The sequence below is a fragment of the Chroicocephalus ridibundus genome, chromosome 2, assembly GCF_963924245.1.
Source record: "Chroicocephalus ridibundus chromosome 2, bChrRid1.1, whole genome shotgun sequence".
Classification (NCBI taxonomy): domain Eukaryota; kingdom Metazoa; phylum Chordata; class Aves; order Charadriiformes; family Laridae; genus Chroicocephalus; species Chroicocephalus ridibundus.
Genome location: NC_086285.1, coordinates 111,817,097 through 111,841,374, shown reverse-complemented (window position 1 = coordinate 111,841,374; position 24,278 = coordinate 111,817,097). Strand labels below are relative to the sequence as shown.

At 39.9% G+C, this 24,278-nt stretch overlaps 1 protein-coding gene across 5 annotated transcripts in view; it reads right to left on the bottom strand.

Annotated features, from left to right (window-relative positions):
- SPIRE1 (spire type actin nucleation factor 1) overlaps positions 1-23,830 on the bottom strand; it is a 134,596-nt gene extending 110,766 nt beyond the window's left edge. For 2 of the 5 annotated variants that reach the window (XM_063326493.1, XM_063326494.1), the window contains exons 1-2: positions 23,253-23,830; positions 10,712-10,746 (exon numbers count right to left, since the gene is read on the bottom strand). In XM_063326493.1, coding sequence (XP_063182563.1) covers positions 10,712-10,746; positions 23,253-23,577 — 360 coding nt within the window. In that variant the 5' untranslated portion in view covers positions 23,578-23,830. The remainder of the gene's footprint in view (positions 1-10,711; positions 10,747-23,252) is intronic. The other 3 variants (XM_063326495.1, XM_063326496.1, XM_063326497.1) reach the window with 3 other exon arrangements.
- Positions 23,831-24,278: the final 448 nt, after the last annotated feature.

Genomic DNA, 24,278 nt, shown 5'->3' with positions numbered 1-24,278 from the left:
TGAAATTCTATTTTTAGGATCACTAGCTTGCTCACTTCTAACAGATTTATTTTTTTTCCTTCCAAGTTCTGTGTCTTACTACTTATTACTACAGTATTACCACACTGTGAAGCTAAACATTATTTCATCTACATTTTAATGACAATACACCTCATTTGCTTCACTGCCTTTCCAAATGCTGCAGTAAAGAAACGTTTCCTTACTCTGTATTAGGTTTTGATGCTTCTTTCCCTTATTACTGGAAGAGTTTCCGTTTTCTCATACCTAAATATGACTCCTAATTCAAATCCCCCCTAGGTTGCTTTTTTCTTCCATGAAACCATTCATTTTGATTTTTCCCAAATATTCTCTATCAGTTTTGAAATGCTTTCTCTGTCTGAAATATACACAGGAAATTTAGGGGTCAGTTTGTCTTCTGTGTAGGAACAAAGCTCAGTCTCTCTACTGCCAGCAAGTGAACAATAGAAAGTAAAGTCTGCTTTTGTACTAGCATGGCAACATCTACATGTATAACCCTGAAAGATAACAGATTTATTTTGAAAGAGAATGGATTACTACTTCTATAGAATTTTAAAGCATTTAAGAAATCTACAAAGAAAAAAAAGGAATAGCCTAGCCTGAAAGTAAATTCCTAGTATTTTGATGAAATGTCTCTCAAGAGAATTAGTATTTTCTTGGCAGCAAAGTAACAGGTTTGTTATTTCGGGTAGTATTTGAAATCTGAAGAAAGATACTCGGTTTTGTGATTAAGGCTTAAATAATCCAGATTCTATGCTAGCTCTGCCATACAGCCCAAATGTCACACTGGACAATTTGCCGGATGTCTTCAAACCTGGTTTTTCTTTCCTCTAAAATGAGAGCAGCATTTATTTTCTTCTGACAAACATTTATCTTGCCTACTTTAATGTCCACAGAATTAAGTCACTGGGGCAACTCACAGAACCTCAAGTTCATCACACACCTCATTTACTGCTGGTCTGGGTGTTAAACTGTAAATTCTGATACTATATTTGCATATATAACTAGCATAGTAAGACACACAAATCAGCTGGAGGATCTGAGTGTTGGAAGCAGACTACTCCAGAAAGCTGGGAGTCCAGGCATTAAAAAGACCTTAACTTTTAAACAAAAATTTTCCTTGTGTAAGAGAATGAAGTACTTTAAACTGAAAAATAATTTTGCTATCATCCCTCCAAATAAGTAGTAAACCTCTCTCCATCAGAATGGCATGTTCTTCTCCCTTTCTCTTATTTAACAATTCTTACCTAAACTTATCAGATTCACTTTTTATTTAACATCCAGTAATGGGTCTGAAACATGAAAAACAAATTGTATTCCGTTACATTTTCCTAGTGCAAATGCTTTAAATGTTACAGGCATAAACACGCAGCTGACTCTCCATGAGCGTGCGGTGTTACTGTTCAGGTGTCCTTTACACCGTGTGGATAAAAGCACCAGACTCTGCATAAAGCAAGCCAGGTTCAGCACTAGCTCTGTCTATCAGATCTGAATAAAAAGCTATGAGCTGACAAAAGGGCAAAATTTTGAAGAAAAATGTATTGTTTATTAAATAAAATCATAGCAGAAGTCCTCAAGTACATTAAGTCGGACAACAAAAGCCAGAAGTATTATGAAAAAGTAATGCTGGATTGTTAAGAACACATCCTGGCCAACAAAGTTCATTAAGAATATAATTTCTGTTAGTTTATAGAGAGAGAAAAAAAGAAAGAAGAAAAGGAAAAAGAACTATTTCCTACATGCCTTACTAGTTTTCGGTTTAAAGCAAACTCCAATTGCAAACAGTACAAAGAGTTATAAAAGAGAGCAGCCCTTTGGAAAATTACAAGGCAAAAAGGTGGCCAAGGACCAGAGACCACAATTACTTCACTGTTTTCATGCAGTTTCAACTGTATTTATTTTCTCCATGCCCAACTAAATGAAACATTTGTGGAAGGCCTAGGAATTGCATGGAGCTTTCACTCCAAGAATAGAAGTGAAATACTCAAATAGTCAAGCACAAGCAAAATGTTCAGAAAAACAGATGTAATCTGACATGCCACAAAGTACATTGAAAGGAAAGCATTGATTCACAATCACCAAATGGTGAAGTCAGAAATACACGGTTCAGAATACACGCGTATTTTTCTCATCTGTGTTCTTTGAAACATTTGTAAGAGCTTCGCTCCAAAGCAAACAGAATGCACAGCACAAGGAACAGCACATCTTCCTAAACAGACCAGATGGAGCAACTTGTTTACTCTGCAGCCAGTGGCTGCTCCAGACCTACAATAACAGCAAGAAGACAGTCTGAATGTGCAGGCCAGAGGTGAAAAGAAAAGCAACATATAGCAACCCCAAAACCACAATGCAGCCAAAGAAGACTTTCAAAAAACTTTGAAGAAATATTTCACATCATTGCCAAGAAAGGAGTAGGTGGCAGGCAGTTTGCATCAGCCAAGACAACCCAACAAAAAAGGCACAAAGCCTGAATTATCATCTTGGCAACAGAGGAGAGAGGGGTGCTTTTAGCAGATGGCAATTAAGGATTTGGCAAGCATCTGGAAAGAGTGCGAGTCAAAGATAACGCTAATATCACAAGTCCAGATAACAGAGAAAGATAAAGACACAATGAAAAATACATAGCAGAGAAATAATGAATTCGGGTAGCAGTACAACATCTGCTAGGACCCACAGAAAAAACAAGCAGAGGTGCAGGGAGCTGTGAAAGAACTCATTTGGAGCAGAGAGTCATCTCTGCAATGCTGAGAGTCATCTCTGCAATGCTGAGAGTCATCACATACTGGGCAGAGGTGGTAACACACACCCACAAAAGCATATGATTAACTTCTTGGTTAGGGAGAAACAGAAATAAAGGAAGTTAATGAATGAACTCTCTTTTAGATTTTGGAAGAAAACAGGAGAGGGAAGCTTGGAAGTAAAGGTACAATATAGATGAGAAATGGTGACAGGAGACTCGGGCAAGCTTGTTTCATGCTTAGGGACTGATACGTAGAAGTGAAAACCTGTCAGTTTAACAGAATACTCCTACCTCCTTAAATGAAGCAGGAGTTAATCTACTAAGTGTGAACAGCTTGCCTTGTCCTAGTTAATTATTCAACCTTCACTTCTTGCTGAGGGTGAAGTACTAAAAGCATTACACGTGCTTCATAATTACTACTGCTTAATAGAAAAAAGGGACATGATGAAATACACACTTAGAATTCACTCACCGCTGTGCTTTATCTGTATGTTTTATTTACCATCTGTATTTCCTTTTGGTAAATAAAGGTATTTTACTTCACATGCTACAGCATGACTAAATGATAATCGAAGAGTTCAGCACTGAACATCTTTTAGAGTCTTTCCTTCACACCATTAAGGAGAGATCTTGGAGCTTGTTTTGTTTTCCTATGATTGACATTATAAACATTTAAGTGGCAGACAAAATTAAACAGTTTAAGATGAAAACTTTCACACTGGTAGGTCATGGGGAGCACAGAAACTTACAGGTTGCTAAAAAGTTCACTTTGGAACAAAAGCTCAAATGAGTTGCACTGTGTCAAGTCAAACAAAAGAAAGTACAAAACTAACAAAAACTCCTTTTTGCCTCAGGGAGCCCCAAGACCGACTCAGTGTCCTCTCTGCCAAAGCAAGCACGCAGTGCTGCACACTCTCATGGCACGACTGCAAATCTTGCTTAGTTTAACGCCTCAACTTCTCAGGTCAAGTGATTTAGATAAAAAGCTACACGTTAGCGTTCACGTGAAGAAAAACATTTAGTCATAGAACAGCAAAGAAAAAAAAATAAACTTACTTGAGTATGTATTAATCAAAACCTAGAAACTATCCTAAAAAAACCATATTCTTTTCAACAGCTTGTTCTCTGATAATCTCACTGTATGCTAGAATAAACCTTATGATTTTTGAATGCTCAAAGACAGTGTTACTGGGAATTTCTGAACTGACCACCATGACCTGCCCTATTATTAACCTACTGAAAATGTGCATCTGACTAAAATTCCAATTAAGCTTTACTCTTAGTATTTTCCCTGAGTAACCTTTGGAGATCCCGTGAGAGGACACCATGTTTCTCCTCCTTTCTCTTGCAGTAACTGAAGCTTCTGCATGTTCACAACCAGAGCCCAGCAGCTCTTCTCACTCCCAGGAGAGATAAGACAGCGGAAGAAGTCAAGAGAAATTAAAGACTAAACAGTGATCAACCACGCTGTCTATTTATATAAAAATTCCACATGTTCACCTGCATTACGTTAGCTAAAGCTGCATAAAAAAAGCCTTTCATAGTGTTATTTTCCCAAGTATAAATTGCTAGGAGTTCCACACATGTAAAGCGTAGTGTGGCTAACAAGAATTTAAATGTTAAAGACAAGAATGGTTTAGATGAACTGGAGCAATATTTCTAAGCACGTTCAAAGCAGGAATGTTAGAATGACTCAGTGTCAATATAAAGTTATCACTGAAAAGAAGCGCGCAGGCATTCCTAAACTAAGTACGTGGGAGCACTCTGAATTCACCTCATTCATACATAACTATTTCTCTCACTTTAAATCTCTTCACATTTTGAAAATAAACTTATTATTAGTTTCATCTTTCCATCCTTGCCTCATTTTCTTAACGGTTAAATTTAAAACAACATTTGTTTTTAAATTTTAAGCTGGAAACTGGTACCTGGTAACTGAACTGCTGAAGTGAAATTAAGTGTTTAGCTCCCTTGAGTTCCTATTTTCTTTTACCGCTTACCGAATTCAAAACTGATAAACAAGCAATTAGGTTATCTTAGCTATGTGAAAATTAGCCTAATCCAGTAATGCGTGTTATAGTTGAAGTAACTGCTGCTTAGATATTCAAGGGCCTTTATGTTAAAAGTCAGAGAGCTACTAAACCCAGAAATAAAATTAGAGATCAGCTAGGAACACACATGCACAAAAAGGTCTATTTGAGCAATTTTCTTTCTTAAATTGATTTAATAATCTAGTAGGACCATAACATTTTACCAAAAAAAAAAAAAAGTAAAAAAATAAAAGTCGATGTTTGTTCTTCACAGGGCACCACTAATATCCACTTCAGTCAGAGGAAGTTACTCATGTCCTGCAGCGAGATAAGTATGATATCAAAAATGGAACATCTGGAAGGAAAAATGCAGTACAAAATGAATGCAATATTATATGCAGATACTTCACCAGCTCACTGAAGTGCTCCTTGATCTCCTAAAAAATTATGTGCTGGAGCCCAGTTTCCCTTGGCTTCCCAAAAATCAAACCTCCCACTGAACCTATTCAGTACTCCAACTCCACCACTGCAAGTCTAAGTGCAACGTGTATTGAAGTGGTACAGGGAAAGAATGGCTGCAAACAACAGGAAATCTGAGGTCCAGCTTGTTTGTCTGCTTTTCATCTGTCAATTGATCTACATTTTACATACTTTGTTCTCATCACCTGTAAATCTTCTGCATAATTTTTACCTTGTGGATGTTGGACTTCTGAGTGAATAGAGATATTCAAGAATGGAAGGGTTGTGTTGGCTTTTGTCCCCCATAGATCAAAAAGCCAAGACTAACAGGTCAAACTTACCACTGAAATTGAACTTAATGAACTCTGGAGATGTATTTTACCTCCATTTCAGAATTGCCCTAGGCTAAATCCACCAAGAAATAACAAAGAGCTCCCTCCATGCAATCACTCTAAGAACTATTTATTCATCCCCAGAAAGCATACCCCCTTGTTTGGATTATGTTTTTACTATTAACTATTTGGTACTTAATAAAAAGGCAGGAAACCACAGCATCTCTAACAGAAAATTCTTAACTAGCAGACTTCATAGAAAAACAATATCATATGATCTCAGAAGCCTTTGAGGGATTTAGAAGACCAGAAATGTAGTTATAATTTTTGTAGCTTAAAATTTATTTCTGATAACAAGCAAAAAAAAAAAAAGTATGAAACATTGCCTTCTCATTTCATATCAATACTCCAAACTTGTCTTTTATTATATACAACAAAGAAGGACAATACAAAGGGCCATTTAATTGTAGGCACGCAAACAACATCTAAATCTTAACTTTTCCCTGTAGTTTGAATGAGCGATGAGATTACTCTCTTGGTCTGAACAGACAAACATGTCAGCTGACACTGGTTGACTAAAAAAATAGCACCTTAGAGCTGATTGATACAATAGCTGTCAGATCAATCAGTACATACGATAGCTACCGTAGACATGATAGCATGCAATTGATATGACAGGTATCTTATCTAGCACAATATAGTAGAATTCATATAGAAAGGGTTCTGCAAAAACTAAAGACCTGTACAAACTACATTATTCTCCCCACATTCTGAAATCGCTTTCAGAGTCATATAATCTATATTTGCAAACCTTCACGTTTAATCTCGTGAAAAAGCTGGGTAATTCTGTAGTTACCACAGGGTAACTATATGGGGAACATGTTTGTGCTTTGAGATTTAAAAAAACCCAAAACAACACAACATCAAAAAACCACCAATATCACCTAACTTAATGCTCTCAAGCACTTTGTGCTTTTCACGGGCAAAATGTTCCCCAAAGGGACCAAAGTTACTGCAAGACCTACTTTTCTACCAGCCATTATCTGAAACTGTCAGAAGACCAAGGCTGAAGCCTGCCTCTGGACTCTTCCCCAGCTGATTGAAAGGTTTACTGGTGGCATCACTGGAATGAAGATTTTGTCATAAATCCTGTGTGACATTAGGGCGCGTAGATTATTACAGGCACAACATACCACACTGCAAAATTACAAAGCCTTTACAAGGAACAGTTGATTTCTCTCGGAGACTCTGGACAGATGGCAGGATTTCACTATCAGTAAATCAGCTTAGTCAAATACATTATTAGTTCTCCAGCCCAATATTCACTGTGTATTCCTAATGAAATTGCTGAATGAAAAGGGCGATGTGCCAAGCTTATAGCAAGTAAACAACAGAAATACATTTTCCTCCAAGATCAACCTCCTCCTGATGTGCTGTAAAAGCTTATGCAAATTACAAAAAACAAAGCTCCTCTTGAAAAAGCAGCTCATTAGAAAACACAAAAGATCAAAACCTAAATTCTACTTTTTTGTGTGTGTTTACTACTTAATCAAGTGCCTGTTAAGCTGTTTCTTTGTGACTATGAAGTAATTCAGGAAAAACAGAAGGTCAGACTTTCTGCCACAGAACCACCACATCAATGAAGAAGCATAATGGGCTTTCAGGTATCTAAAATAACAGGTCCCTCAAAGGTTGGACGGGCAGCTTCTCTGTGAGATAATTCCATCAGCAAGGGATGAGCGCTTCACTTATCAGAACTGGCACATAACGCTCAAGCACGAGTTAATGCTCGCAAGAAAAGATGCATGATTCTACTTTGGTTTCTAAAAGGCAATCCTAAGTCCCTGCTAATTCTCCTCTTAATAGCAGAAGGAATCAAAAATTTTCATGGAATTACCAGATTTGTAACCAAGCAGTCATACAGAATTTTATTTTTTCAATGCATAATCAAAACTTATTCTGATGGAAGACAAACTCAGACATATTTTCCTAGAAGAGATAATTCTCAAAAACATTTTTGCCTGTCTTCCTTGGAGTGGTAATTTCTCTCCTTTGTCACTGTAAGGTTAATGCTCGGGAAGTAGAACTATGTGATTATCACTGTGCATTACAAGGATTATTCACTGCAGCAATGACCCTTTAATCAGAATGTTACTTTTGTTTAGACTCAACAAGAATAAAAAAAAATGAATCCCCGATATTAGTATATGCTAAATACACCCATTTTGCATTGCCTGAACTTTGAGTAGGTAACATTTTAATGTAGGTATGTCATTATTTTTAATACAAAATTATGACACCTCTTTTGAAATCCTAACATTCTGTGCTATTAAATACATGGTCTCTTCATCAGCATGAGACAGGTGGTTGATTTTCTTTGCATCAATACAATGAACTACCAAGTATATTCCTGTTTGTACCAAAGCAAACACAGTATCCTTATAACCTATGCATTTATTTCCCTAAATTATTATCTGAAATATAGTCAATATTTCAAGTTCCCAATGAAAAGGTAAAAAAAGAGCAATTTTAGCTCCATAGAAAAGTACTATAATTTTCACTGTATGTTAATATTTTGAGTAATTACAGATACCTGTAATTGATAGCTCATGAATAGAATTTGCATACAGAGCACACAGTCTCCCTAAAACAGTTCTACAATTGATTCCTTTTGTGATTTGACATGAGCTGAACGGTGTTGAACAATTTATTCACCATTGTTTGGGACACACTATTCAATTAATTTCTGACTTAAACATTACATTTAAGAGGTCGCATATATCTTTATATTAGCATACATACTGGTTAACTACATTAATCATAGACAACAGGCCTGTGCTCAGTTAGGTGGGTCTTTTCAAACACGCAACAATTAAACCCTCCCTATGTGCTATGAATCACTTAGCATTCACAGAATATTTTCTATATGAGTACTAAATGTTTACAAATGAGGCTGGCATATTTTATATGATCTCCACCCCCTCAGTTGAGACAACTAAGGAGCACTGTCATTATGTACGTAACAGAGTCACAGGCAGATGCAGATTAAATAATGTCACTTTATTCTTTATTCCCATCTTCCCATTACGGCTATGGCATTTGGACTCTAAACTTGCACACACCACTCATATTGCTAGCTTGAAATAAATGGTGTATCGATTCAGGATAGTTTACATGTTCTGCAAAAATGTTATTATTGTCATTAGTTACGATTTTAAGAAGTCTCCCACATATTCTAATACATTCGATCAGGCCACGCTCTTCCACAGGAATCAAAAAAGTGAGATGGGCTGGCTCTGCTGAATTCCTAGTTCTGAAAAACATAATCATCATCAACTCCAAGTCTAAAGCCCCAAAGGAATTTTAGAGGAGGAAAAAGCCACCGACTCCTTCACAGCCTCCTTCAAAATGACAAACAGAAGAGTCAATACGCTGATGGTCACGGTGCTGCTTATTAGAGACAATTTAAAATGAAGCCTCTGTCTCATGGGAAATTCTAATCAGCTTTTCTTTCCAACTATCAAGAAAAAATATTTTAAAAAGATCAAAATTAAAAAACTCTTTTCCCATGGAAGATGAAGTATAACATATCCAACTGACTCTCATGAGACATTTTCATTTGAAACAAAAACACTTTTTTTACTTTCCCCAAATTAAATATTTTGTGTTTTGTTAAAAATATTTTAACAGAGGTTTATTGTCATCTGTATTTTTAGTGTGAGGGCCTTTCATTACCTTCCGTTAAAAAATGCAGAGCAAAATTATAAACAATATTTAATATGCAAAGCAAATGACACAATAGATTGTTTAAGATACTAGATTTACAAACTAAGATTTTACAAATGCTGAAACAAAACCAGGATGCATTTGCTTAAACTGAACACATAAAAAACCAAGAAGTTCCTACTTCCAGTCTCTGTGCTTACATCAGTTAAGATTTATTCCTTACACTGTATCCTGCAGAAAGAACATTTCCTTTTTTTATTGTTATTAATCTTGAAAAAAATCTAGATGGCCCTAGCATTTTACCATTTGTAGCTGAATTAGCTGGCTTTTCATTTTGTCTTTAAACCAGCCATTTTCATGAGCAGCTTATATGTATAAACCATTCAGCAACAGCAGTTTGTCACCTTCATATATATTATTGATAAGAAAACAGACAACCCGCCAATTAAGATGCATGCACTTGCCCCATCTCCAGGCTCAGCCTGAGGTACTGATGGAACAGTTGAAGTAAAAACTCAGTTTTACATTTCAAAGAAAGTTCAAAGGCAGTGAGAAAATACTGCCCTGCAAAGGGCACAGAAATTATATTTATTGCTGGAAAAGTTTATTTAAGGAGTAGACTATATTATTTACTCTGTATAATAATAAAAATTATACTATGAGTCCACCATCTTGTTCAACAAGACATTCTACTTAGTTTTCCTTTCAGTCTTGGATTAAATCTATGAATCTGGTGAAATGATAGTTTGAACACATTCTTACAACACTAGTCACAGCTTAGTATCAAAGATACAGAGTCAAATAATGGTCAAGATCAGATTTAATCAAGCTGATTTAACTGGATTTGTGTTTCTGTTGCTACACCAGCAAGACGTACAACAATATTTCTTGGGCCCCAAAATATTGCCAAAGTGATAAATTAAAGAAAATATTTAAAGTATCTGAAATCAGGATGTCTTTCAATGGACAAGCAACCCTGAGATCACTTGTCTTCTCTGCTTCCATCCAAATTCTTGGACTGTCAAAAATCACCAAGCCATTCTATAAACACAAAGAATTTATTCGATGACCTAAAGAATTCAGACAGTTTATCCAACAGAAATTATCTAAAATAAAATATTCTGCTAAAAATATATATTTTAAAGAAATTCATATCAAGTGAGATTACATTGGCTGCATAACATATCTCTAACCTTTCTTTCTTCTATTTCTGAATGTGAGACTAAATATCCCATGTTAAGACACGTTTATGCAGCTGTTAATGAAAGTCCTAAATGCAATACGCATTTCACAGTACAACTTCACAATAACTCCACACTATAAACGTGCCCCATTTCCACTATAAGTTAATGAAAAAGAGCTGAGCTAAATCAGCACTGGCAGAGAACACAAAGTACTTCTCTTACCTCCATTTCTGTGCAGTGTAAACGGCCCGATTTATCTGTAATTGAAAAAAAAAAAAAAAGTTTTCAGATTAAGTAAAAGACAATGGACAAATAAAAACCTAAAAACTTGAGTAACTTTCTTTTTGAGTAATTGCCAAATATTCTTTGCCTTACTTTAATCATACATTTCAATAATATTTCTATTATATATGCATCACAGAATTAACAAGAAGGCGGCGGCCCTGCCCTCTTTATTTGGATCCTTCACAATACTCCCTTTTAAAAAGATGTGTCTTTAATGCCTAACTTCATTATTTAAATTGTATGACTGACGCTTGGCCATGGAGGGAACATGAAAACATGTTGGCTTAAATTAAGCAGCAGCAAATAATTATTTCAAGAGAAAAAACAACATTAATTCATAAACCAGGGAAAAGCCACTGTTTCATCTGATACTTCTGGGATATCAAAGAGTTCAACAACACCACAAAGTTCAAGCAAATTAAAGTTGAAACATTATTGTAGTATTTTTATAAGTCCCTCTTGTCAATTTTTGCATTTCCTCCCAGTTCAGAAACATCACTTTGGAATTTATGTAATACAGAAAAATTAGGTTTCTGAATTGTTTCATCAAATTGAAGTATTGATTTTCTCAAAGACAAAACACTTTGGTATAGAAGTGTAAGTGGCTTGACAGCTTACAAAAAAGTAAGCCTGAAATTCCACAGCATATTGGAAAGGTATTATTACACTAACTGCAGCAATTTTATAATTTCGTATTAATAATTCATATCAAAGTAGGGTGAAGTAATTCTGACAAGATGATTTTCTCTTGGAGAAACAATATTCAAAGAAGTGAAGTATTCCACAGAAATATGTCCATTGCAAAGGGGAGCCACCCAAAACTTTAATTTCAAAATACACAGATATTGAGTTTTACTCTTTTTGTCTTTGCTTTTTGGCTGCATTGCACCCGCACTGCTACTTTAAAATTTGCGACTTTGGGCCTGGTGGCACTCACCCTAGGAAACGTGTGACACGATTCTGAGGCCCCACGTACTCAAAAACTCAAACGGCGCACGTTCACTTGACTGTGTGTACACCGAGAGCACACGTTACAGGTGATGGTTGCTGAACACCACCCTGTCTGGCCGACAGATTTACTGCAACGGTTAGGATGACCCTGCAATTGGTAGCCATAACTGGAAGGACTGTTTTATCAGATTGCCCGGCAAGCCCAAGGAAGCTCAACCAACTGGTTAGCATAGTATTTGCACAGAGGAGCACTCATGCTGACTTCATACGTGAAATCTGAACGGCACGCAAAACTGTCAGCCCTATGGAAGAGTCACCCGCATAGAAAAAGATTAATTTTTCATATTGAACTGGTCACCTTCCCTGTGAAACTAAAGGTTGAACCCATCTTGAATGAATAGGGAACATCTACCTAACAGAGTGAAAGTTGTTTACCTTCACTGTGAACTGTTGCCAACACAAGCAGAACACCTAGCACCGCTGTCTGACTTCAAAATGAAGAACAGAAGAGTGACTTAAAAAGGCAGCTTTTATCATGTACCACAATACTGGTGATTCTGGTGGATTTGCTTCAAGATCCATGTAAGAGACATTTTTGTGTTTAAAATGGTAACATTCACGTGATTGTCATAAATTATAAATGGGAAAAATTTACGGAGAACTTTTTTGAAATAATCTGATGATTATTAGCAGACTTCTGAATATTAAGGGCTACTTCTGTGAAACTCAAATGACAGATGACCAAAACCATATACCTCCATGATATAAGATGATACAAGACTAATTCACGGAAATGTAGTCAAGGTGGGGAAAAAAACTCTACTGCTTTTTTGGAAAAAAGTACTACTTTTTTTTTTAATTACTACTATAACGATGCAGTGGGATACCCAAGGCCACCAACATTTGCATTCCCCGATAATTTAAAATATCTTGATCTGCATATCCTATGGTCTAATGGAATAGGAGTCAAACTATCTACTAGATCCTCTTAGTAGCAGAGACAAGAAGTACCCACTTGCAATGCTGAGATGCTACAAAGATCCTTTTAATAGAAGTCCTAACCAAGTCCTGAAGCACAAAACAAATAAATTGGCCCAGACCAAAATAAGTAAGGTAAAAATTGTATTTCTGAAAGAAATAGCAAGAAGTTTATCTCACAGCCCCTTTGGTAGATCTTCTTTGATGAACTTCCATGAAAGCTGTTCTTCAAGGAAAAGCGTTTAAACTTTGGAACCCTTCCTTGTTTCATATATGGTACTATCAAAATTTACTACTGCTTTCAGAGCAAATCATAATTCATTTTTATTTTTATTATAAAAAAATATCTAGGGAATATCTTAAACTGGATTATTTATTTCCATTATTTGTGAAGTGGACAACAACACAAGAGAGGGGCAACTTTTATACCAGCACTTCAAAAAGCAAAAGCACTGTCATGATTCCATGTGCTGGAGAGGAAAGGGGACATAATGTTCCAGTGTTTACTCCGAGGGCAGTGAGGCACTGGAACAGGTTGCCCAGAAATGCACCATCCGTGGACGTCTTCAAGGCCAGGCTGGATGGGGCTTTGAGCAGCCTGGTCTAGTGGGAGGTGTCCCAGCCCAAGGCAGGGGGGTTGGTACTAGATGAGCTTTGAAGGTTCCTTCCAACTCAAACCGTTCTATGATTCTAATAACAAGCAGTTTAAGTCTCACACCAGCTCAAATGCACTGCAGAGAGCATTCTAGACAGCTGCAAATTACTAACTGACTTACAACATTTTAATATTATATTCTGCATTATGCTAATTATTAACCATACTATTCCAATATCCCGCTGTACCTTGAGACCAGCTATACACTTAACCAATTTTCCTGAGCTGTTTGCAGTGACTTATGGGCCCACTCCTTTGGGAATTTCCCACATTTCTGAAGAGACCAGCATTAACAGTATTGACCCAAGAAGCACGCACTTACTTGCGTCTATCAAGGCTGAAATGAATTTGCTTTTGTATGGCCCATGCAAGCCAATTTACTTATACTGTCTGGGAGTAGAAATTGCGTCTCTCTTCAGCTGATATGACTGAAAAAGCTGAAACTCTTAAATGTAGCCTGAGGGTCACACTTAGGCTGTGTTCCCTGTAAGAAGTCGTTGAATACCCTCTGTCTGCAAGCAGTATTAAGTGCTTATCTGGTAAATAGGCAAAGACTTACAAAATTATTTAAGCTGCTGCTTCTTAACATAGATCCAGACTTCACAACCATTCAACCAGATACTAATCTGTGTAGCTGAAAATGCTACTCTTGCTGACAAGAAAAAAAATCCAACAGTATTTTTCCATGACAGTTTTCGACTAGTGACTAATACATTCATTACTAGTAAATAGCTGTCAAGTTAACTTCAATTTATAAACAAGCTACAGTTTGGAAGATTATATGATTTTTCACTCTAAGATTGTTGAAATGCAAAAAATGTACAGTTTTTGCAAGGAAAGAGACTGAAATTGGAGGTTTCCTATACCTCTGACAACAGTCTTCAAAGAGACATATTTGCCACCAAAAAAAAGGAAAAGAAATCCAAATCTTCACATTCATTTTTCATTCCTCAAAATTTCTATTTGAAAATTATTCTTGTTTCAGACTCTCAGAAAAGGAGTCATGCCAAACTTCCGTCAAGCATTAGGGCACATTGACTCATCCCTTAAGGCAGGAGCTTCAGGCTGCTACTTAAAATGGGAAAAATAATTATTTTCACAAAATCTCTCAGAATGCAGTTAAAAAAAGATTATACTCAATTTATCTATAGCCTGTGCTTCACTGAAGCACAATTTCCCTGCCTTCCAAGGATTAACAGGTCATGGTTAGAAAGGGTCTTCATAGCCTTAAAAACAAAGAGCAAGCACATCATGTACTGCTGCCAATAGTAAGAAGCACACATTTAAGACAAAGTTTTAAAAGCAAAAAATTCATTACGTTAAAATGGACTGACACAGGATATTTGTAAGAAAGCATGCAGGACATGCAAAACCATTTGCACTTAGCAATCTGAAGCAAAATTAAGCTAGAGAGTTGATGTTAGTGATATGACAGCACAATCACACAGCCGCTGCTTCAGCTATAACCAGCTGCTCCAAGAGCCCTGCAGCCTAGAGCCTCAGAGCATCTTCCTGGCCTTCCTCTGATGTCTCAGATTCCTCTCCATAGATCCAAAAGCATTTGCTTCAAGACAGCTTCCTGTAGAACCGAAATTATTAGCACTGATTTTCAGGCAACAGTGTAGCTGATGTACGTATTGGCAACAAACCTGAAACTCATTTTGTATTAAAGATTAATATTGCGCTCAAATGCCACAGCCCATTTCTGCAGGTTTTGGGTGCAATCAAGCTGCTATTTCCACAATAGCAGAACTCCAGGTGCCTACATACATACTGGAGTACAAAGGTGGCAGAAGGAGGAACACAGGAGCTAACTGAAGGAAAGGGAGCAAGGGAGAACATGGGAGTCACTAACTCAAGATCCACAAATTCAACAGTCTTTAGTCAGGCCCACAAATTAACGATAACTTGAATATGTATTTGCTTTCTAGCTTTTACGTCTTCAAGAGGCACTGTAGCTACAATAACAGGCTTTTCCCTGCCCTTAAGAGAAAGAGGAACTCCTTTAAAAAAAAAAAAAAAAAAAAAAGAAAAAGAAAGGAAACAAGTTCAGACTCACTTAATAATCTGACTGCAGGAACTGGAGCATTAGTTTCCAAGTCTGATAAAATTGTCAATACAAGAGTCAAGATTAGTACCAATAAAAGGATAGGGAGAGAATGAAGAAAGCAAAGGCAACCAAGCAATATAAGGAAGAGAGATGAATATGCAAAGAACAGGATTCATAACTAAGTGAAGGGAGGGGAAAATATTGATGTAGCAGGAGTGAGCCAGGCTTCTGGCAGAGGATGGATGTTACAAGATAAACAGAGGAGGACGCAGAAATCTTGCATGATAAACAGAAACAGGAAAAAAAAGTGAAAACAACAAAGAGAAATATAGGTAAAGTATAGCTTAGGAGTAAGAGACATAAGGTTGCAGGAAAGAAGGCCAAGACGAGAGAGAACATAAGGAAGGGGAAGGAAGCTGACTGAATTAGAAGAGGTAATTGGAGGCCCCCTCAGAGCAGTGAGCAGAGAGACACGTGTGTTTAAGTAAAATGCTTAGGCTTTTGAGGATCAACATATCCTCCCTTTAAACTGTGGAATTAGAAGGCAACATGAAGTGGGGTGAGTTTTTAAAGCTTGTGGCTTTTTGGATCTGACTCATGATTCCTGTATCAGCCTGCAGCTGATGACTTAGAAACACTATGCTTCATTTTTCAACTTGGGAGAGGAAAAAGGAAAGAGGAAATTAGTAAGAAAATACAAGGAAAGATTTTAGAGAAGTTGCTAAACTGAAGGCAGCCAGGACTTTCCTTTCCTGTGTCAATCTTTTTTTATGCCTTCATCTTCCTCTATTTAACACTTCACTGAAGTCACTCCTCATTTTGTACAGTCATAAGCAATCGTCTGTACATTGCACAAAGCAAAGGTAATGACTAAGAGGTCTTCAGTGTTAACATCCAGTTAAATTTTGTAATAAATATTATTTTTAAATAATATTCTTTAATTCCAAATTAACAAATCCATACTACCTTATTGCTACCCTCTAAGACATAATTAAATGGTCACTCTGCCTTGTCCCATTTCTACTCTGCACAAGGAAACCAGCTGTGGTCATTATGCAACTGTTTCCACGTTCCACTGTTCACCTTCTATAGCAAACCTGTAAGTTTACCTAGGGATCACATCAATTTTTCTTACTCTAAGATAAATACTGCGGTAGATACACATCTCCGAGTGCTGCTGAGGTCTATTTGTAGCTGCCAGTCTCTTCTCCAGATACTACACTTCCTTTCCCCTGGCCTGTCCAGATAACAGTCCTTCCCAAAAAAGTGTTAATATGCACTCAAGAGTTCACACATCTCATTTTTATTTATTTATTTTTAAAGTTCTGTTACTCTAATCATATTCTAATTTTTCCTGGAGCTATCCACTTGCTTGCTCATTCAACAAGTACACGTGCTTGTGGCAGAATTCTGACTCCACTGAAGTCACCGGTAGTTTCTACCATCATGTTTGATGGATCCAGAGTTTCAAGCCGGTTACAGCTTTTCTAAATTCATAACACAACGCTACTGGATCTGTTAAGAACTTTTGCCATCTGTTAATAAACTCTTTCAGGTAGACGAAAAAGTAGTTCTCTTAATTCTTCTCTACCTCAGCTATGTCTTTGCAGTCTTGTATTTACACTGTACAAACTGACTCATCTTTTGTTCCCATTAAAGTGCACAGTAATAAAATTCAATAACACACTCAATAGTTGCATGTGTCATGCAAGCTAGCTTAAGGTTTTATCAGGAACGGAACAATATTTGTTTTGTCTCCTTACTGGTTCCAATGCTGTAATGTCATAAATCAATTCAGAAACAAAGAGTGAACACTCTCCAGTTTTCAAAAAGCTTCCCCACTTTTGTCAAGATACATTCATTGCCAACATGGATCCAGGATGTACCTTTAATCCTCTTGTCACCTGCAACACACCCACTCCACGCTCCGCAAACGCAGTCATGCTCGGGTCAGACTCATTCACAACACTGCTGTCCTGTGGGTCATTTTCACTGCCTGTTGCTCCAATCACATCTTGCTCTCTGCATCATCCTGTTAAAGGCATGCTCTTGCTCTCTGCCACATCATACACAGCTACCAGCTGCATTTTCAAAGCCCTTCTCGTGCTACCCCAGCCCTACCCATCACCTCTCACTGGGTACTGTGGGGTAAACTATCACCTTCATCCAGCCCCTCAAGTTGGACTCCATTACTCATTACGTTTTTTTAAAAAAAAAAAAAAAAAAGCATCTTTGTTCTTTCCCCAGTGTCGCCCCTTAAAGACATCATATTAATTCTCTGTAACATCATGATAGATATCTCATTTTTCACGCTACTCTTCAATCACTATTAACAGAGACAACTACAATTCCACTTTCTACAGCAACATTTTTACTGCACTAGTCCAGAAAACCTCCATTAAATTACAAACGTGTTATCCTTAAGTCATTATGAACATCATGAGCCCACAATTACTAAAAGTTCTTTGCTCTTAAGTTTTCCTTAGGAACCAGTGCAGATTCCAGACAATACCAAATTATTCCTTACGCCTTCACTGCCTACTTACCATTTTCAACGCTTCTGCATACAAATTTAAGTAACCAAAGTTTCACTGTTGGCAGCTTCCTTCCACTTCTTCTGTGCAGGCATTGGAAATATGCTATTTTTTAAGCCAAAGACCTTATTTTCTTATATTGGGATCTTTTTCTTTTTCTTTGCTTATTTTGTCCTCCCTCACCAGAGCTGTCTACAATAGGGTTCCGAGCCATCCTCCTACGTTCACAGAGGGCCCACGTAACCCCCAGTGCACAAGATGCATCAGCATAAGCCATGACTGGAAGCCTTCCAGTTCACCCTTACATACTGGGAACCACACTGATGGCAGAAAGCCTAGCATGAATAAGGCCTAATCTTTCTCCCCTCCACAGATCAGCAGAGCAAGCAAGCAAAGATAAAACATCAACTCACCGAGGCTCCTCTCTCCTGTCTAGTGCCATTTTCTTCCTATCATGACTTCCAACATCAACGTACCTCTCTCTCTCTATATATATAGATATCTATCTCAAAATTCTTGCAGGAGAAGGTGAGGCTTCATCAAACCTTACTATTTTTAAATACAGATGCTTCTGGATACCCTTGAACAAAATCTGAATTCAGAGCATAATTAAGTCTTAAATCTAGAGATAGTATTTATTTTAGCACTATTCATAGCAACATCTGTTTTGAAATTTAAGCAGCTAGCAAGGCTACTCCCCATCCATTATCCTTCAAAAGGGTCAACAAAATTACAAGTAAAGCGTCAGTACATTCATTTTCCTCTAAAAATCCTGCATATTTTTCCTCAGCGCTCTACAAGAGACTGACAGGTGAGAATGTCTCGATGCACACAAGCTAAATTTGCATTTATTTGTCCTACATTTCACCACGCTACCTTCCAATACCTGGGCACACAAGGCTGTAAGAAGGGCATGAAAGTCATTAAAACTGCCAAGACCACGTAAGCTATTCCTTTCCAGCGTGTCTCACCCTCAGCCCTCCGAGTCCCGTGAAAGCCACCAGGCAGTCAACTTTTCTGTGATCTTTTTGATTCAAAGCCAGAATCCTCCATGCATTATGCCTTCCTGCTGAACACCTGGCAGATTTCCAAGAGAAAAATCTGCATAGTACTTGCTTCTGACAAAACCAGCAGTAATTTCCCTCTGAGCTTTTTCCTCTAGGGCTGGAGGACAAGGCAAAAGAAGGGCCACCGACACTACCCTCAGAGGGAGAAGGAAGGCCAAGGAGCGTGCCAGTTGACGGCTGGAAATCAGCACAGTTTTGTTTTCCAACTACCTGCCCTTACCCCTCTCCGAGATCATCAAGGCTGTTTCTCTCCAGGAGCTCAGTGCAATGCCCAAAATCAGCGGCTGCCTTTGCTAAATCAGGCACTAACAAAACACATGAGGAAAACTCTCAGTTTTTCCAAGCCTGATCATTCCCAAAACCGTCCCATGGGAAGGAGGTGGTGCAGCCGGCATGCCAAGAAGCAAGAGCCCCTTATCCAGATTGGAGCAACCACGCAACCCCGACGAAACAGCCTCCTGTGCCCTACCTATGGCATTCTGCTGCTGCTAAGTACTGGGCATGAGGTTGATTGCCAGCTCTTGCGCGGGTTTTCTACTCCTGTGTCTATCACTTCATTATTGCTTCCAGTTTATAACAACGCTTACAAGTGCCGTTCTGCAAGAAGAGAGCTTGGAGGAGTCAAACCACATGTTTACACCAAACGTTTTAGCTTGTTCAGAAGTTATTTTTTATCGCATCTGGCACTTTACTAGATGCCACTGTTGCCTCATTTCATATAAATTGCAAGTAACAAAGAGATGGCTAAAACACCCATTAGGAAAAATAGATTCTACACTGTATCTCCAATTTCATCGTGGGTATTTCTAAGCAACCCACATTTCTGTGGTATTTAGAGGTCAGGCAGTTATAATGATTCATACTAAGATGACCACAGTTAGCTCTTCATTTTTTGCATATTCATGTTTATTTCTTACTCACTTCAGTTCCGGCAAAATGATAAGGTTTACAACACACCATAAAAACATCGCTCCATGAGCGTCTCCAAAGCAAACTCTGTGACACGGCTGCGTTCGCTCCAGACTTAGCCCGAGCTCCGCTGACAGGCATGACCGATCACATCATTCTTCGCAACCCTGAACAAAGCCCGAATGTTGGCTACCCAAAGACATCATTCTTTGGGGACTCCTTTATCTGCCCACACAGGATTCCGTTGTTTACAAAAATAGAAACTAACAACCAATATTTGTTCCTGTGAATTATTCAAATCTATGTACCAACCTACAGCCGTACATTTTTTATATATTGCTCTAACAAAATCGCTTTACAGCTCGAAGCGTTAACCCACAGAGCCCCTATTGCTCTAACAAACCTCCTGACGCAGACATTTAAATCCAAGTTGTACAAAATACAAAGGCAGGAAAACAATTAGCAGGAATCCTTCCTGATCCTCCTCTTGCCAGGGATGCAGGTAGTATCAATGTTCACGTGAAAATGAACAGACTTTTTCATTCTTAATCTTTTTACTTCTATTTAACCAAAACCTTAATTTTTTTTAACAAAATAACCAAAGATTAATAGACCACATAGATAAAACTGGAAAGATCTGAGAATCTGCCTCTGATTTTGGTTAAGGATGGGGATTCAAGTCCAAGGTTGTTTTTCCACCCCGGTATCAGTGAATCTCATCTTTGTTTCCTATCTCAGTGACATTTTATTCAACTTCTAGGTATTTGTACTTGGAATTTCAAATATTGCATGTTAACTGGAAAACTGCTTCACAAGAAACGGCTTTGGAAAAGTACCGTCGGTTTCTACATATTCAGTACTTCTTTTTAAGAAAATTTTAATTTGTATCTCAAGAGTAAAATTAATGCGGTCAGACAGCTTCAGGGCCTACAGGAGGATGTACTGCTCCCCAGGTCATTGCGCCAGGGCAATGGTTCTCCTTAAGCTCTCATTGCTACTAAGCAGAATACAGGAGCCTAAGAATAAATACCCGTTCAAGAGGCTCAAGCTGAAACCGTCTCAGAAAGCTCATTAATCATCACCTAAGGACACTGCAGCGAGCAATAAGGAAAAAAACTGGGGCAGTTCAAAAGACACCAAAGAGAAGCAAGCCTGCTGTCAACTCTTCAATATTCAGCACAGTGCATTACCAACATTCACTGTATCACATGTACGACAATTTCCAGTGAAAACCTGCTCTAGGTTCCACAAACCAAAGACAACTAAAAGCCAACTGACTAGGACCGCCTTTCTTTCATGTTGTTGACAGCTACTCCCACGAACACACAAAATCCTCGGGAAAACCTCGACTGCTGAGCAATGGCCTATGTTGCAGAAGTCTATTCAAACTTAGGGAGATGAGGAAGACCAGAGGCAGGGAAAGGATCCCAGAAGGAATACTGGCTCCTTTCTAATCCAGGCACCTACCAGCCTGTGGCTGATGCAGGAGTGGGATCACTGAGTATGGTCTAGGAATGGACATCTGTCAGAAATCTCCCCTCCTCCCCTTTTCTATTATAAAGACTGCAGGGGGATACTCTCCCTGGGTTATCTCCCCCCTCATGCACACATATGCACTCTAAGATGTATGTATGGAGTGTTAACTGATATACAACATAATATGTACAATAATAAAGTTTAAAAAAAAAAAGAGGTAACAGAAAAATAGTCAGGGCTGAAAGTTAAAAAAAAAAAAAAAAAAGGTCTTGTCTATCCAAAGATTTAAATGTGGTATCAACATACACAGGCTAGCACACATTAACTAGAATATTTTAAAAGACTAATGCAGATGTGGCAAGCAGCTTTAGCATAAACTAAATATGCTGAATGTCACTGAGGGGCGTGAACTTTATATCCAGATATATCCAAGACCTTCGTACGGACCATTAAAGATGTACTGTAAGACAAAATAGAATAAGTCCACAAACAGCGAGGAAAAAGCAACAGAAGAAAGAAATACATAGTAAATAAATATATTTCCTACAGTAGGAAAGAGAAAGGAAGAAGTCTGATACCATCTCAAAACACTGTAAGTAAAAGCCGCACACAGTATGTGATACAGAACCCGCCAATGCTCTTGTGACATGCAGATGCCTTGGTCAGGAATGTATTTTCCTGGAACTTGTGGGTGTTGGTCTGGCATTTTATTAACATTACAATAACCCATTTTTAAAAATTATTTTAAAAGCACATCAGATCATATTTAAATGGAAGTCATTACTAGACTCATTTAAATTGTGGAACAAAATTATGTCCCTTCTTCCACTGAGTCTATTTTGACATTTGCATGTACCACTAGCTCCAAACTGGATTACTGCAAATCTCTGCCAAAAGACTTTTCAGACAGGCACTGTATTAAATGGCTTCATTAAATTGTAACACCATGCATAATATCCATGTTTTAAATGTTGAGTGCTCCATTAATCCCATTTTATGAATTTACCATTGCCTTCTGCTTCACATAACTTTAAAATCCCGAAACCTCAGTCTTCCTGGAAAATTCAGTGATGTTGAATGTGGACTAGGTTAATACTGGAGAATACCATCACCTGCGTGGTGTCTTACCGCATCCCTCCTGCTGCCCAGCTTTAGTTTCTTTTCAGAAATCAAGCTTTACTTGTGACCAAAAAAAAATATTCTTTTCCACATTCGTAATCAGAAGCTTTGAGATGCTGAGAAACAGACACGCGCCCTTCTTTTCATTTCCAGTGCAAAGTATGTTTTCCTGGGTATTTTAAAGAAACAGATGGTAGGTGCTAAGCCCCTGGTAGGCGCACAGGGCTTTATTATCTACTTAATGTCAGCACACCTCTAAAACCGATCTACTTCTAATAGGTGCCTTTTGATGCCAAACTATTTCCCGAAAGGCGCTGCAGGGCGAGCAAACATGGCCAAAGGAGCTCCGACAGCGGGGGCTATAGGTGCGGATGACACAGTATTACGCACCGAAAGACGACGCCAATTATAAAACACTAAACCCGCATTCACCTCCCCCCCCGACCTCGGCCAGGCCATTACGTTCCAAGCGACGGTTTCTGCCTTTCCACGCAGGGAACCGAGATGGTACAGGGACACCCACCCGCCCCCTCCCCGCACACACACACCCCCGGGGCTGAGGAGCCCAGCGCTCGCCCACCGCGACCCGCCGGCGGGAAGGAGACCGGCTCCTCCCGGCCGCCACGGACAAAGGCTGAGGGAGAAGGGCGACCGCCCGCACCCGGCACCCCGCTGCCGCCCGGACCGGGTCGTACCCGGGGGGCTGAAGGGGGATGTCGGCGGCGGGGCCCGGCCTTACCTGAGGCGGGCGGTGGCGGCCGCTGTGTCTCGCCCTGCTCCAGGGTGACGGCGCCGTCCCGCCAGACGCGGAGGTGGGCGGCCGCCCCCAGCCTGGCGGCGGGGGTCTCGCCGCGGCGGGCGCGGGCCCGCAGCGAGCCGCAGCACTGGTAGCAGACGGCCCACGCCTGCTCCTCGTTGATGGGCTGGTTGTAGAGCCTCAGGATCTCCTCCAGCGACAGCGCCTCCGGCTGCCCGCCGGCCCCGCCGCCACCGTCCTCCTCATCGTCGGCGGGGCGGGAGGCGCCGGGCTGGGGCTCCGCGCCGCGCTCTCCCGGCAGCGCCATGCCCTGCCTCCGCCGCGGTGCTCCTCGGCTTCAGTGACCGGCCCCGGCCCCGCCGCCGCTGCTTGCGCTGCTGCTGTCTGCGCTGCTGCTGCCGCCCGCTCCCGCCGTGCTCATCCTCCCCGCCCCGCTAGTGCCACCAGGCCGCCGGACAGCCCGGCCCGCGCAGCAGGCAGGCAGCGGCCGGCCGACAGGAGGAGCGGCGGCGCCCGGGCCGCTGCCGCCGCGGGGGGAGAACAGCTCATAGCAACGCAATGGCGTCCTCGCCCGCCCCCAACGGCCGCTGCCAACGGCCGGCGCCGCAGCGCCTCCTGCCGGCGGCAGGCGCGCACCGGCCGTAATGGCGGGGCCAGAGGAGGCGGCGTCGGCTCCGGGGGCTGCCACGGCAACCTCCGCTGGCCCCCACCGTGTCCGTGGGCAGCGCTTAAATCTCCTCCTCTCGAAGTCTCCACGTCTGCCTCGGACACGGGTGGCGACGCGGTGTACTCGTCTCATAGCCCTCGGCTCTGCGCCGAGCGGGGATAACAAACACACCCCCCACCACCACCCTCCCCCGAGACAACTCGCGTGGGAAAGCGGGGTGACACCCCCCCGCACCCCCACTGCAGCGACACGCAGGTGTGTAACGCACACTGCTCGAGAGAGACAACTAGGATTTAATTAAAGCTATTTGATTTAGCGATACCCACCACACGGCCCGGTCC